At 61.9% G+C, this 14,366-nt stretch overlaps 1 protein-coding gene across 1 annotated transcript; it reads left to right on the forward strand.

The window, feature by feature from the left end:
* The first annotated feature begins 272 nt into the window (after window positions 1-272).
* Window positions 273-9,567, forward strand: MFSD2A (major facilitator superfamily domain containing 2A). Its single transcript, XM_041460908.1, has 14 exons — window positions 273-376; window positions 466-588; window positions 1,084-1,208; window positions 4,271-4,394; window positions 4,540-4,618; window positions 4,767-4,939; window positions 5,434-5,524; window positions 5,958-6,079; window positions 6,738-6,821; window positions 7,530-7,613; window positions 7,888-8,000; window positions 8,173-8,316; window positions 8,491-8,667; window positions 8,990-9,567. The coding sequence occupies exons 1-14, from the start codon at window positions 299-301 to the stop codon at window positions 9,045-9,047; spliced, it is 1,575 nt and encodes a 524-aa protein (XP_041316842.1). The 5' UTR covers window positions 273-298; the 3' UTR covers window positions 9,048-9,567.
* Window positions 9,568-14,366: the final 4,799 nt, after the last annotated feature.

The following is a 14,366-nucleotide window of genomic DNA, read 5'->3' on the forward strand; positions in this document are numbered from 1 at the left end:
AAGGCCCCTTCCAACCCAAACCGTTCTGCCATTCTGAGGGATGAAGGGCAGGGATGGAGGGCAGGGATGGAGTGGGGAGGCTGAGGGATGAAGAATGGGCGAACGGAGGGATGTGGGACAGAGGCGAGGCAACGAAAGCACCGGGACGCAGGGAGGGCAGCTCCGGTGGGAAGGGCCGGGGCAGGAGGAGGAGGAAGAGGAGGAGGCGGGTGGGGGCGGGCCGGTGCGGCCCAACTCGGGGCGGGTCTCCCGGTACAAGGGCGGGCGGCGGCGGCTCGGCCCATTCATCGCGCACGGCATGGCCGGGGGCGGCGGCGCGGAGCGGCCCGGGGCCGGGGGGCTCCTGCCGCCCGCGCTCCGCCAGCACCGCCGCAGGGTGAGCCCCGGGGCACGCCGAGGGGGGTCCGGGCTGCTTTGGGGCGGGGGGCTCTCCCCGGGGGTCGCTAACACCGGTCCCGGTTGCAGGAGAACCGCGAGCGGCTGTCGGTGTGCAGCAAGCTGTGCTACGCCGTCGGGGGTGCTCCGTACCAGATCACGGGCTGCGCCCTCGGCTTCTTCCTCCAGATCTACCTCCTGGACGTGGCACAGGTACGGCAGGGCTGGGGGACGGGATTGGCACCGGGGCTTGCGGCTCCCGGAGCTCCCGGTGCCGCTTTGCCCCGGGGATGGAGCAGCGCGGGGCTTGGCGGTGCCCCGGGGGCTGCGGCTTCTCCCGGGCCGGTCCCGCGCGTATTGTTGCCGTGCGGGACAAAGCGGGGTGGTGGTGGCTGTTTTGGGGGGGCACAGGGCCTGTCCTACAGGTGTGAAACACGGCGGGAAGGAAGCTGGGGAAGGAGAGCACCTCGGCTTCCTTGCGCTGGGTTTGGGCACTCGGCTCCGGGGTGTGGGAATCCCGCGCTGGGGCAGCGCTCGGAGGTACTGCGAGCCTCAAATCCCTCTGAACGAGGGGGAGAGACCGAGGGACTGCTCCCAAATGGTTGTGGGGTCACAGTGGGTAGGGCTGGGACGGTCCTGAGGGGTGAGGAAGGGCGGCTGGGAGCTCCGGGGGTTTGCATTTCCTGACACGAGTTCCTCCCCCTGCAGGTGGACGCTTTCTATGCCTCCATCATCCTGTTTGCGGGGCGAGTGTGGGATGCCATCACGGACCCCATGGTGGGATTCTTCATCAGCAAAACTTCCTGGACCCGCTTCGGCCGCCTGATGCCCTGGTAAGAGCTGCTGGTAGCACCCTGCATTCCCTGCCTGCTGTGTCACAGCTCTTCCAGTCAGCTTTGGGTATCCCCTGGCATGAGGAGTGCAAGGCAGGATGTGCTGACGCCCTGGCTCACCCAGGTGTGGTGCCAAGAGCTCCAAAAAGCCCCAGGTGCCACTGACAGCTGGGTGGCCTCGAGTTTGTGCCTGTTGCTCTTGCTGCTCCCAGGCTGACCTCAATGTCACTGCACCTGCAAACTCCAACGTCCCTGCCACCGTGGTGGACTTTGTTCCTGTCGTGGCTGCAGGGTGGCAACCAGAGCGGGTGCCACCACAGGGAAGCGGGCTGGGGGTGTGTGTGACAGATCTGTGGTGGTGGAAGCGCCGGCTGACAGTCACGAGGGTCCTCCCCGGGCAGGGAAACAGCTGTCCTGGATCTGTGTGTCTGCACTGGGTGCTCCCTCCGCCCTTGGGAGCGGATGGGATGGGCTTTGTGAGCCCCCACATGGCTCGTGCCTGCACCCGGGGCAGGCTTAGGACATCCCTGAGCACCTGTTCCTGCACGGGATGTGGAGCTTTAATGCCTGGTTGGGGACAGGGTGGCTAAAATAACCTCGTGTGCCTGTGGGATGGCCGAAACACAGAGAGGGTGGGCACGGGGGGAGTGGAGCTGGAGGGACGCAGTGCTTTCCCCCGCAGAATTATACCCTCTGCTTTCCTGGAATAGCTCTGGGCAGCAGCAGGCAGTTGTTGAAGGCAGGCTCCACACACGTGGCCTGAAATAGCTTCTCCCTGCCTGCAGCAGGGTCTGGGGTCCGGAGATTAGCGCGGGGCAGGCTGGGCGTGCGGGGCAGCCACGGGGATGGCTCCGCTCGCCCTAATCTCGAGGCAGGGGGTGGGACTGAAGTGGCTGCATTCCTCCCAGCAGCTCCTGCTTCGTTAAAATTAGCCAGAGCTTTCTGCTTGTGCTGGGCCCCTCCGGGGCGGCCGCAGCTCGCTGCTATTGTGCATGGCTCAAGGGCTGCCCGCTGAGCCCAATTTGGATGGAGTCGAGCTGATTTTAAACCTCTTAAACCCCAGGTTTTTCTGGCTCTGCCAGCCCCGGGCTGGTGTTGCTGCTGTGGCTGCCTCAGTTTCCCTGCCTGCAAAGCCAGGAGCTGCAGGCACTGGGGTGGTCTCAAGGCTGCTGTCTGACCCCAAACCTCAACACCTGCGAGGTGACCCTGCCATGTGTGAGGGTTTATTGCTGGGCTGATCTCTGGGACCAAGCCCAGCTGGCTCCAGCACAAAGCTTGAGGCTCTTCTAGTTCCTTGGAAGGGAGAGGACACCTTCCCTGTGGGCCACCACCTCTCTCCCTTTCAGCCCTCTCTCTTTGAAACGCATTTTTGGCACACTTCCATCCACCAGCTCATCCACTGTCTGCTTCCTCCTTTTCCCCCAGCCTCGTGGACGTCACCCCATCCCCAGCTCTGAGCTGGGATCCGCATTTCCTTGACCACAGCGGACTTCCCGCTGGCTGAACTTTTCCTTGAGGTGTCTGCGAGTGAGAAACCCCTGGCTTTGACCTCCTGCAGCCGTTTGGCAGCAGCTCAGGCCGGCTGGGAAGGGGTGTGCGAGCGGCACAAAGGAACACACCATCCAGCGGGGCCAATGAGCGCCGGGGCACGTCACAGCCTCAGCCTCCTCCGAGCTCCTTAATCACCTCGCCCTGGGTCAGGGGTTACTCTCAGTCACTCTTCTGCCTGCCAGGAGCTGTGGTCAGCCCTGGCCGGGGCTCAGCTGCCCGGTGCTGGGGGGAATCGGTGCATCTGACGCTCACGGGATGGCGAGAGTGACGCGGTTCTGTTCTGGTGGTTTCATTCAGCATTTGGCTGCGCGTTTCCCTCGGCTCAGCTCGGCGTATGGGAGGGCAGATAAGCTGCAGCAGGAGGGGCTGGAGCTGCTCGGTGCTTTCCTCCCCCCTCCTTCCCCGGCAGGGTGACGTGGGTGTGGAAAAATGTGCATGTGTTGGGTCCTGTGCAGCCTCTGTCGCTGCTCTCCATCCATGGAGTTTCTGTTTCTCGCTCTCCCCGCTCCCTCCCCGACTTTCAGTGTAAGCTTTGCGTCCTGTACGTCAGCCCAGACGGAAAGATCTCGCTGTTCCCTGGCAGGGAAGGGCCAGCTCGGGCCGTGAGTGGCTCTGTCTCATGTCCAGTTCTGCTGGACTCGCTCCAGGACCTCACAGCCTCTGTCCTGGGGTTTGTGGAGCTCAAGGTGCTCGCAAAACCCCAGCAGAATCCATCTCCTGAACAGATGTGGGTCTAACCTCAGCACCTGGCTCGCTTCCCTGCTTCCTTCTCCCCTCCTCCCCTGAGTGATGGGGGGCCCTGGGTGCCTGTGGTGTCCCCGGGGTGCTGGAGCAGGGCAGAGCTCTGCCCTGGCTGTCCTGCAGCAGGACAGGGGTTATGAGACCCACGGGATGAAGAGGGCAGATGCCCTTGCTGGCAGATCCTGCAGGAATTGCTGCCAAGGCCCAGCGCTTGAGCAGTCCCCTCTGATTCTCTGTTGCATTTTGTATCCCATGTCCCTGCTCCTGCAGCTCTACAAGGGCTGAGCAGAGGTGGAGGAAGGAGCCAGCCTGCTGCTGGTTTGCTCCACTGCTGCCAGGAGTAGGTCTTGGGGGACCTTGGCAGCAAAGCCAAGCTGGTGAGAGGTTTTTGGCTGCTGGGGAGCAGGGCTGAGCTGCCTGGCTGCTCCCCAGCCCTTGCCAGGATGAGGGGGGTGATTACATCCTGCTGAACACAGCAGTGCTGCCTGGGGGAGAGGTCAGGACTGGGGGTGGAAGCCCAAGGCAAGAGCAGATCAATCACTTCCTTGGAAGGAGACACCTCTGTTAGTGCAAGGAAAGCTCTTCCCTGGAACTCTGAGTCAGCTCTTCTGACCCTGCAACGCCTGACCTGCTGCCTCCAGCCCTGGTTTGGATCTGGGCAGCTCAGGAGCCCCCAGAGGAGATGCTTGAACCCCACGGGATGTGTGGAAGCAGGCAGAGCTGGGCTGCTCAGGCTGTGCCCACAAGGCTGACACTTTGTTCTCTCAAAGGATCATGTTCTCCACCCCTTTTGCCATCATCTCCTACTTCCTCATCTGGTTTGTGCCAGACATCTCCACAGGACAAGTGATGTGGTATCTTGTCTTCTACTGTGCCTTCCAGACCCTCGTGACGGTGAGTCAGGCTCTGCTCACACCTGGCACGGAGGCTGCCAAGCCCTGCCAACCCCTGAGCTGCACAGAGGGGCAGAAACCACCCTGCCCCAGGTCCCTCGGGCTGTGACATCCTCCCTGAGCCAATTCTCCTTGTGCCATTGCAGTGCTTCCACGTGCCTTACTCAGCACTCACCATGTTCATCAGCAGAGAGCAGAGCGAGCGGGACTCGGCCACTGCCTACCGTGAGAGCATCCCTTTCTTTCTTTTCCTCCCCCCTTTCTTTTCCTTGGGGATTTGGACATTTCTCCCCGGGAAGGGCAGTGGATCCCAGCTGGGGATGCCCTGCCGTGGACAGGGGCTGTGCTCAGCCCTGCTGTCCTCTCCCTGCAGGAATGACCGTGGAGGTGCTGGGCACCGTGCTGGGCACTGCCATCCAGGGCCAGATCGTTGGCAAAGTGGACACTCCCTGCGTGGGGAGCCCCTTCTTCTTCGGCTTGACCAACTCCTCAGTGGCCATGGAGGAGCTGAACATGACCCACTACACCAAGTCTCTCACAGACACTGTAAGCTGGGGGTCCCCTGCTGTGTGCTTTCCTTGGGGCAGGGGCTGAGCCCCCTTCCCTGGCTGAGCCCCCTTCCCTGGCTGAGCCCCCTTCCCCCAGGCTGCAGGGGCTGAGCCCCTTCCCCCAGGCTGCAGGGGCTGAGCCCCCTCCTCTGGCTGCAGGGGCTGAGCCCCTTCCCCCTGGCTGAACCCCTTTCCCAGCTGCAGGGGCTGAGCCCCTTCTCCTTGGGGCAGGGGCTGAGCCCCCTCCCCTGGCTGCTGCAGGGGCTGAGCCCCTTCCCCCTGGCTGCAGGGCTGAGCCCTTTCCCCCTGGCTGAGACCCCTCCCCTGGCTGCAGGGCTGAGCTCCCTCCCCTTCCCCCTGGCTGAGCCCTCTCCCCAGGCTGAGCCCCTTCCCCCAGGCTGCAGGGCTGAGCCCCTTCCCCCAGGCTGCAGGGCTGAGCCCCTTCCCCCAGGCTGAGCCCCTGCCCTGACTGCTGCTCCCTCTCTTGCACAGAGAAATGCCTACATGATCGCTGCGGGGGTCATCGGGGGGCTCTACATGCTCTGTGCCCTCATCCTGCTGCTGGGCGTGAGGGAGAGGAGAGGTGAGGCTGCACAGGGGCTGGAATGCCCAGGACTGGTGGAAATGCTGCTGTTCCTTCCTCTCCAGGAGGCTGGCTGAGCTTTTGGCCCCTCATTCGTGGCTCTCCCCGAGGAGAGGGGCAGGTGGAGCTGAGCTCTGGGTCTGGGGAGGTGCTGCAGGAGGCCAGAGCACCTCTGGGGTCTGTTAGATAACCTTTATCTCACCCATTTTTGGCTGGCCAAGGTTGCCAGTGCCAACCAGGGCATCTCAGGGGGATGTGATATCCAAACTTCTGTCCTTCCTTCTCCCTGCTTATCCTGGGGGAATCAGCTGCTCCATGGGGCTGGGATGCTGTGGGTGGTCAGGGCTTGTGGAGGGTGCTGAGCAGGGGGATGGGACACCCAGGGGTGCTGTTTTGGGGGGGCTCTAACGCTGGGCTGATCTCTGCTCCCCAGAGTCCTGTGAGCTGCAGTCGGACGAGCCTGTCTCCTTCTTCCAGGGGCTGAAGCTGGTGATGAACCACGGGCCCTACATCAAGCTCATCGCCGGCTTCCTCTTCACCTCGCTGGCCTTCATGGTGAGCTGGAAGGGCTGGGGACAGGGAGCAGGGGACAGGGGAGCAGCAGTGGGGGTGGCTGTGGGGATGGTCCCAGGGGCTGGGAGCACCCAGGTGGTGGGTGAACCAGAGCTGCCCCGGGCAGAGGATGTGGCCTTGTGCCCTCTGTCAATGGTTGCTTTCTTCCTCTCTCTGTGCTGGGAGTGTGGCTGTGTGGGGACAGATGTGTCCTCCCTGACCCCTGCCTGCATTGGGGGCACAGCTGTGTGGGGACAGACATGTCCCTCTGGGGTGGCTGTGTGTCCTTCCTGACCCCTGTCTGTGCTGGGGTGTGACTGTGTGAGGACACACGTGTGCCCCCAGAGTCCTGAGTGTCCCCTTGGGGTTCTGGGTGTCCCCCCTGACCCCTGTCTGTGCTGGGAGTGTGGCTGTGTGAGGACAGATGTGTCACCCCAGAGTGGCTGGGTGTCCCTCCTGGGGTTCTGGGTGTCCCCCCTGACCCCTGCCTGCGCTGGGATTGTGGCTGTGTGAGGACAGACATGTCCCCCCTGACCCCTGTCTGTGCTGGGGGTATGGCTGTGTCAGGACAAACGTGTCCCCCCTGACCCCTGTCTGTGCTGGGGGTATGGCTGTGTGAGGACAAACGTGTCCCCCCTGACCCCATCTGCCTTTTCCACAGCTGCTGGAGGGAAACTTTGCCCTCTTCTGCACCTACACCCTGGGCTTCCGCAACGAGTTCCAGAACATTCTCCTGGCCATCATGGTGGGTACGGCCCTGTCCTGCAGCCCTCGTGGGGCTGGGGCTGTAGGGGGGGTCCAGTGGGTGCTCCCTGGGGGCTGGCATGGGCTGAGGGGAGGGACAGGGACACGGGGACAGTGATCAGAGGTGCCCTGGGCCAAGGGGAGGGAGAAGAAGCTGCCAAAAGCCCTGCAGAGGCTGGGTGGGCTGGCAGGAACAGCGGGGCCTTTGTGAGCCAGGCCACAGATGGGGGACACAGGAGCCGTGGGGGCCTTTTGTCCCAACCCTGCCACTTGTCTCCCTCCCCTCCCCTCGTTGAGAAAAGGATCTCAGTGTTTACTGCCAGGAACACGGAGCAAAACAGCTCCCTGAGAGCTCTTTGCAGCTCGCCTCGTTCCTGGAAGCGCTTCCCACCCTCTCCTCAGCGGGGAGGAAAGGCCCAAGGTGGATGGTGCCCGCAGAGCCTGGCTGCTGGCCACGCCGTGGGCTGGGGACAAGATCAGGTCCCTTCCCAGCACTGAGGGTTGAGTCAGATCCTCCCTCTGTCGGGGCAGGTGTGGAGCCAGGGCTCTGCTCTGGGGGAGGAGGTGGCCCCACACGCCACGTGTGGCTTCGTGCCAGCGTGTGGCAATCCCAGGTGCTGGAACTGGGATGGGAGGAGGCCGTGCCAGGAGCTGGGAAGGGCCTTGCCAGTAGACAAGAGCCACCACCGTGACCCTTGTGTCCCCACAGCTCTCGGCCACCTTGACCATTCCCTTCTGGCAGTGGTTCCTGACCCGTTTTGGGAAGAAGACAGCTGTCTACGTGGGGATCTCAGTGAGTGTCCCCTCGGCTGAGGGCTGCACGTGGGGATCACGGCATGAGCACAGCTCCCCCAAAAGAGCACAGAGCTGGGCAGGGGCTGCTGCTAGTGACAATTTGGTGCCTGTCCTCCTCCTGTTGTTTTTGCTGTCCTGGGTGTGTCGTGGGGCTCAGGGAGGGACACTGCACCTCTGGCTCCTTGTAGAGCTGGGATATGGGGAGGGGGGAAAAGCCAGGGGGTCTGGGCCAGGTCCTGGTGATGCCAACCTGCTCTCTGCCCCCCCTGCAGTCTGCCATCCCCTTCCTCATCGCCGTGGTTGTCCTGGACAGTAACCTCTTTGTCACCTACGTGGTGGCCGTCGCCGCCGGCATCAGCGTGGCAGCTGCCTTCCTCCTGCCCTGGTGAGTGTGAGGGGCTTCCAGAGCCTGCCAGGGGCCTTAAAAACCTTCAGAAGGTTTTTTTTTTGGCCATGTTTTCAGCCCCAGGTGGGGCTCCTGAGGGAAATGCTCTCAGCAGAGGGGAGGTGGCTTTGTTGTGCCAGCCCTGGTGGTCAGCGTCCCTCTCTCTGCACAGGTCCATGCTGCCAGATGTCATCGACGACTTCAAGCTGCAGCACCCCAGCTCCCGTGGCCACGAGGCCATCTTCTTCTCCTTCTATGTCTTCTTCACCAAGTTCACTGCTGGGGTCTCCCTGGGCATCTCCACGCTCAGCCTGGAGTGAGTTCCTGCCTGGGAGCTGAGTGGGGGGACAGGGAGGGAGGCGCTTCCCAACCTCTGGGAGAGGATTTATGAGCCCTAAATCCAGCTGTTGCCCCAAAACTCTCCCCACAGGGAGCAGGGAGCCCCTGCAAACCCCATCTCCTTTGTCTGAAGGTGCCTTTCTGCCCTCAGCTTCGCAGGGTACCAGACCCGGGGCTGCTCCCAGCCTGGCCAGGTGAACTTCACCCTGAAGATGTTGGTGTCCGCTGTGCCCGTGGGGCTGATCCTGCTGAGCCTGCTGCTGTTCAAGCTCTACCCCATCGACGAGGAGAAGAGGAGCAAAAACAAGAAAGCCCTGCAGGATTTAAGGTGAGCGTCAGGCAGCAAGCACGGCCCGTGGGGGTGTGTGTGTGGGGGCAGGATCAGACGGGTTGGGACACACTGGGGCTTGTCCAGGGATCCTCCAGCACCCATGGGCGGTGGCATGAGGGAAGGGCTGACTTGTTTTCCCAATCCCAGCTTCCAAAGGGATGGTGTGAAGCGTTGGGAGATCAGCAAGAACCCGCCCCAGCTGCTTGTGAGGTGCTGACATCCCTCTGGCAGCTCCTGTTCCCGAGGGCAGATATTACTGGGCTGCAGACCTTGCTCCTGTGGGTTAATCCATGCTTCATTCCCAACTCTTTCCCCCCAGGGAGGAGAGCAACAGCAGCTCGGAGTCGGACAACACAGAGCTGGCCAGCATCGTGTGACCCAGGCTGGGTGTGCTGCTCACGCTGGGGCTCCCCAGGGGCTCGTCCCCTCCGGGCTGGCCCAGCCTGGTGGCCCTGGAGGTGCTGGAGGAGCCGTGGGGAGCATCCACTGCCTCCAACTCGGGATCTGTGCCCGTCCCGTGCCTTGCACGGGGCCCACAGAGCGCTGGTAGTGTACATTACACACGTGGTGCTGCCTCACCAGGGACAAGCACTCTCCCTGCCGGGCTCTGGAGGGCAGGGAAGCCCGGGCTGGCATGGTTTTGCCTGGATCAGCCGTGCCCAGTGCCCTGCCTGGAGTTGATTGTTAGTGTACATTACACTGTCAGTGTGCCCACACCCAGGACGTGAGCTCACCTCTGCTGTCTCTACAGAGGGCACTAATGTGGGACCTGTGCTTTTTTTACACAGCCTAATTAACTTAATGATGTAAATATGGAGCCGTTTGCTGTTTGTATATATCTGTACAGAACCCAAACCCGAGGACCTGTTAATATTAATTTACATAAAAGTGTGGGGAAGTCGGCAGCGGGTGTGAAGAATTTCTTTTTTCACTCATCTGGGGTTTTTCACGGCTGTCAGCAAGCCCTGGGTCTCTTTAGACACCACGGGGTGCAGGATTGACTTTTCCTGAGCCGTGGTGCAGGAATGCCATAATCCAGGCAGGAGCTGTGCTCAGCCCCTTGCCCCCGTGCAGCTCCTTGTGTCGCAGCCACCCAACAAAGGCTCCATTATTTCCTCCTTTTCAAGAGGGGGGTGGAGGGAGGAATGAAATCAAAGTGCTGCCAGCAGGGATGGTGAACTCCAGGCTGGAAACAGGAGAGGCAGCTGGGGAGCGGAGAGAAAGGGAATGTGGGCTGTGGGTGACACTCAACACTGGCGGAGTGCTGGGGAGCACTAATCTCCCTGGATATTTATACCCCCTCTCGCATTCCCTGCTCCCACAGCAGCAAGGGGCAGAGCCCTGCCCTCCCCAGCACCTCCAGCAGCAAGTGGAACTGGAGAAAAAGGGGCTGGAAGCAGCCACATCCATGGCTGGGGTGAAATCCCAGCCTGTGCTGGCTCTGCTCTGTCCCCAAGGGGACAGGGGCTGCTGCCTTTTGTTGAGCACATCGGTCACACTGAGAAGCTGCTGGGGCCAGGGCTGAGCTGAGAGTTTGGGGGGTTTGGGGGGAAGGATGTGGCTCATCCTTTGTTCCACATTTGGGTACAAAGGACAGGAATGAGGATGGGGTTTAAAAATAGCCAGAGGGATCAGCTGGGAATGCTCCAGCGGGCCCCTGTGGCTGGGGAAGAAGGCAGAGGGATGGGGATGAGGGATGGGAGCTGGTTTTGGGCTCAGCAGGGCCCCATGGCTGTGTCTGGGGAGCTCCCTAGGGCAGGACACCAGGAGGACAAAGCCAGCTCTCTCTGCAGCCCCTGCGGTGTCAGGAGCATCCTCTGCAAGAGGAGGAGGAGGAAGGCTCCAGCCAAGAGAGCTCAGGGTTGTTGGGAATGTTCTGGCCCCTGCACTGCTGCTGGCCAGGAGTTATCCCAGCCATGGCCATGACCTGGCTCCTCTCAGGGGCGTGGGCAGTGCTGCTGCTCCAAGGCTTTCAAAGATTGCTGTGAGCCTTTGTGTTTTTTTCTCAAAGAGTTCCAACAGAAATAAGGGACACTTTATTCTTTGCCTCCTTGTTTTTTTGGCTCTGTGGAGTTCACGAGGAGGAGTCTCTGGGTTTTTTTCAACCATCCAGAGGAGCTTGAACTGGGGTCTGGATATTCCTCACTAAGCATGCCTCCTCTGTTTGAGGCTTTGAAGAAAATGAGATGTGTGGGGGGAAAGTGACCATGAGAGCTGATAACACTCGAGCCCTGGGCAGAGCTCCAGCCTGGGAGCAGGGCTTGTGCTCCAGTTTGGTTACACAGGGTTTCACTCCAAGCATGCAGAAGAAATGGGTGGGAAAAAAAAAAACACACAGGGAGGTGTTGCCTGTACCTACAGCTGTGCTCTGGTTTAATCCACACACACCTTGGGCCTGGAGAAAATGCATCAAAATGCTGGAAAGCACCTCCCTGCAGAGCTGGGGTGGCAGGATTGCCACATCCTCCGGGTGAGGGGCAGGGAATCAGAGGCAGGAGGTGGAAAAGGCATTTCCAGATGTGTGCCCACACCTGCCCAGTTGTGTGATCAGCCCTGGGTCCCAGCTGAGGGGTCCCACAGGCTCCTGGGCCAGCCCTGACCTTGGGGGGCCTGTGCAGGAGGGGAGCAGAGGACTGCAAAGGGAACAAAAATCAAACAAAAAGCAGCACATGAACCTGCAGAGCTCCATCCTCTGGCACCAAGGACCTCCGTGGCTCAGGCAGGAGTGACAATTCCAGAGGTGACAGTCTATTTACCCTGCAGGGGAAAAGTGGAAGTGTGGAGTCTCTCCTTGCAGAAGGAGAGGAATAAACCCCCTCCTTACCTGCAGGGAAAAAACAAAAAGCCTCGGGTTTATCTGGCAGCAGGGTTTGTGAAACATCCCAGTGGAGAGGATGGATTTCTCTGGGCTGGAAGGATCCAGGAGCAAAAGGAATTGCCCAGGGCTGGCTCCAAACACCTCAAGCTGAGCCAAGAACAGGTTCCCACAGGCAGGGTGTCACCTCAGAGTCCCCAGAGAGGCTGGCTCAGGGGACAGATCCAGCTGGAAATCAGCTCAGCCTGGGAAGGAGCAGCAGGAATGCTGGAGCAGGGCTGTGCTCGGGACAAGTGCTGGGCTCTGTCACCACCTGGGGACAGCAGAGTTAACCCAGGCCAGCTGTGCACGGTGGCTGTCACTGCTGTCCCCAAGGGTCACCCTGTCTGTGCCACCAGGCTGAGGTCACTCCATTCGTCTGCAAACACAGGCTGACGTGTTTTGGTGGGCTTTGGTTAATATTTTGCAAGAGGCACCGTTCCCAAGTTTGTTAGCAGCCCCAGGGCTGCTGCACGTGGACAGAAACGATGGGGCAGTGACGTGATTTCCTGCTGAAAAAAAAAAAAAAAACAAAAAAACCCCATAAATCCATTTTCCCAGGGAAAATGAAGCTGGGCTGCAGTGCCACCCTCACCCCACCACAAGGGACAAGTGCTCTCCTGTGGCTGCAAAAACCCAAAGGCTGCTGTCAGAGACAAAACAGGGCTGAAACATGAAGCAAATATTCCCATGGTGCTTGGAGAAAAGGGGGATGAGGCACCAGCCACGGGGCAGGGATGGAGCAGGCCAGGTCACCGGCACACACCGCTCCTGTGTGTGCCAGGAACTGGGGTTTTATCCCTCTAGGAACTGGGTTTTTATCCCTCTAGGACTGGTTTTTATCCCTCCAGAACTGGGTTTTTATCTATCTAGGAACTGTGTTCTTATCCCTCCAGAACTGGTTTTTATCCCTCCAGGAACCGCGTTCAGCCCTACGGACCCAGCCCAGGAGCAGACCCCGCCGGGGCAGGGCAGGGCCAGGCCCGCTCTCCTCTTCCCCGTTCTCTGGTTCCTTTTTGTTCCTCTCCCCGTTCCCTGGGATTTCTCCTTCCTCTCCCCATGGATGCTGCCCACCCGGATCCCCCGAGGCAGGACCTGGCTGCTTCCTCCCTACAGCGACTTTTAGGGTGCTGTAAAACACGAAGCACTGGCCGCACGCAAAAGAGGCACTGGCGGTGTCTGATTTTCTATTTGGCATTCTTATTTTCTGTTCTGCATCACGCCTGATGCTGACGGGGACGGGGCACAGTGGGCAAGGCGGAGAACGAGCCGAGAAAACCAGAAAGGAGTTTGGGGGAGTTCGGGAGATGCGAGCAGCGGGGTCTGCCGGGCTCCGAGCGCTCTGCCCGGGCAGGGGGAGAGCTGGGGGACCCCAAGGGAAGGGGGGACCGTGAGTGGGGGGCTCCCATCCCGGGCCGTGAGCTGGGGGCTCCCCATCCCGGACCGTGAGCTGGGTGTTCCCCATCCCGGGCTGTGAGCGGGGTGTTCCCCATCCCGGACCGTGAGCTGGGGGCTCCCATCCCGGACCGTGAGCGGGGGGTTCCCCATCCCGGACCCGCGGGATGGGAGAGCAAAGCCTCGGAGGGTTCGGGGTGCCGCAGCGGGAACCGGGAGCGGCAGAACCTCACCGGGAGCGGCACAGCATCACCGGGTGTCGGTGGAGCCTCACCGGGGTGTCGGCACAGCCTCACCGGGAGCGGCACAGTCCCCCCGGGTGGCACGGGAACCTCACCGGGAGCGGCACAGCCTCACCGGGTGTCGGTGGAGCCTCACCGGGAGCGGCACAGCCTCACCGGGTGTCGGCAGAACCTCACCGGGAGCGGCACAGCCTCACCGGGTGGCACCGGAGCATCACCGGGTGTCGGCAAAGCCTCACCGGGAGCGGCACAGCCTCACCGGGTGGCACCGGAGCATCACCGGGGTGTCGGCAGAGCCTACCGGAGAGCGGCACAGCATTACCGGGTGTCGGCAGAGCCTCACCGGTGTCAGCACAGCCTCGCTAGGTGTCAGCAGAGCCCCGCCGCCCGCTCCCAGCGAGCCGTGACCATCTTTGGTAGCGCAGCCGGGCAGGAAGCGGCGGCCGGGGCTTCTCCTCCTCCTCCTCCTCCTCCTCCTCCTCCTCCTCCTGTGCCAGCCTGACAACGTGTCCCTGCCATGACCGGACAGTGTCCCGTTCCTCCCCAGGACAGCACCTTTCTCACACCCGCCTCAGAGGGGTCTTGACCCCAGCCCCCGCGGTTGCAGCCAGCTTTTGGGGGTCCCGTTGATCCCTTCCACCTCCTCTCAGCCCCAGCAGAGCCCACCCCCCCCAACCAAACCCTGCCGCTGCAGGACGGGGCCGGACCCCTCCCCAAGGGGGTTTCCTCCCCTCTAACCCCACCCTGGCGGCATCTCCAGACCCCAACCTCCAGCCTTGCCCCTCTCCCAAAGCACCCTCACCCCTTTCGGGGGGTCCCAAGCCTCCTGAGGACCCCCGTACCCGCACAGCCCCTGCTGGGGGGTGAACAGCCCACCCCGGGGGCTCCAGATGGGGCTCTCAGACCCCCCCAGCCCCTCTGTGTGACCCCGCGCGGGTCCCGGAGCCCCCCCAGCCCCTCCGGGGGTCCCGAATCCCCCCGGGGGTCCCGGGCCCCATCCGGCCCCTTGGCCCCGCCCACACACGAGACGCTGATCCCGCCCCCTCACCTACAGACCACGCCTTTCATTTACTTCACCAATCGCAGGGCGGCATCCTCCCCGAAGCTCCACCCCCCTTACCACACCCCTCAAAGGTTCTGGCCACGCCTCCACCCCCGCCCGCCAATCGCGCTGCGGCTCTCCCGCAGCCCCGCCTCCCGCCGCG

Source organism: Pyrgilauda ruficollis, unplaced genomic scaffold, assembly GCF_017590135.1.
Source record: "Pyrgilauda ruficollis isolate IOZ18807 unplaced genomic scaffold, ASM1759013v1 scaffold149, whole genome shotgun sequence".
Classification (NCBI taxonomy): Eukaryota; Metazoa; Chordata; class Aves; order Passeriformes; family Passeridae; genus Pyrgilauda; species Pyrgilauda ruficollis.

Excerpts from the sequence above, each read along its gene's own strand:
- MFSD2A (XM_041460908.1), top strand. The coding sequence starts at position 299 with ATGGCCGGGGGCGGCGGCGCGGAGCGGCCCGGGGCCGGGGGGCTCCTG. Across the intron at positions 589-1,083 it reads ACCTCCTGGACGTGGCACAG|GTGGACGCTTTCTATGCCTC; the intron begins GTACGGCAGGGC and ends CTCCCCCTGCAG. Across the intron at positions 1,209-4,270 it reads TTCGGCCGCCTGATGCCCTG|GATCATGTTCTCCACCCCTT; the intron begins GTAAGAGCTGCT and ends GTTCTCTCAAAG.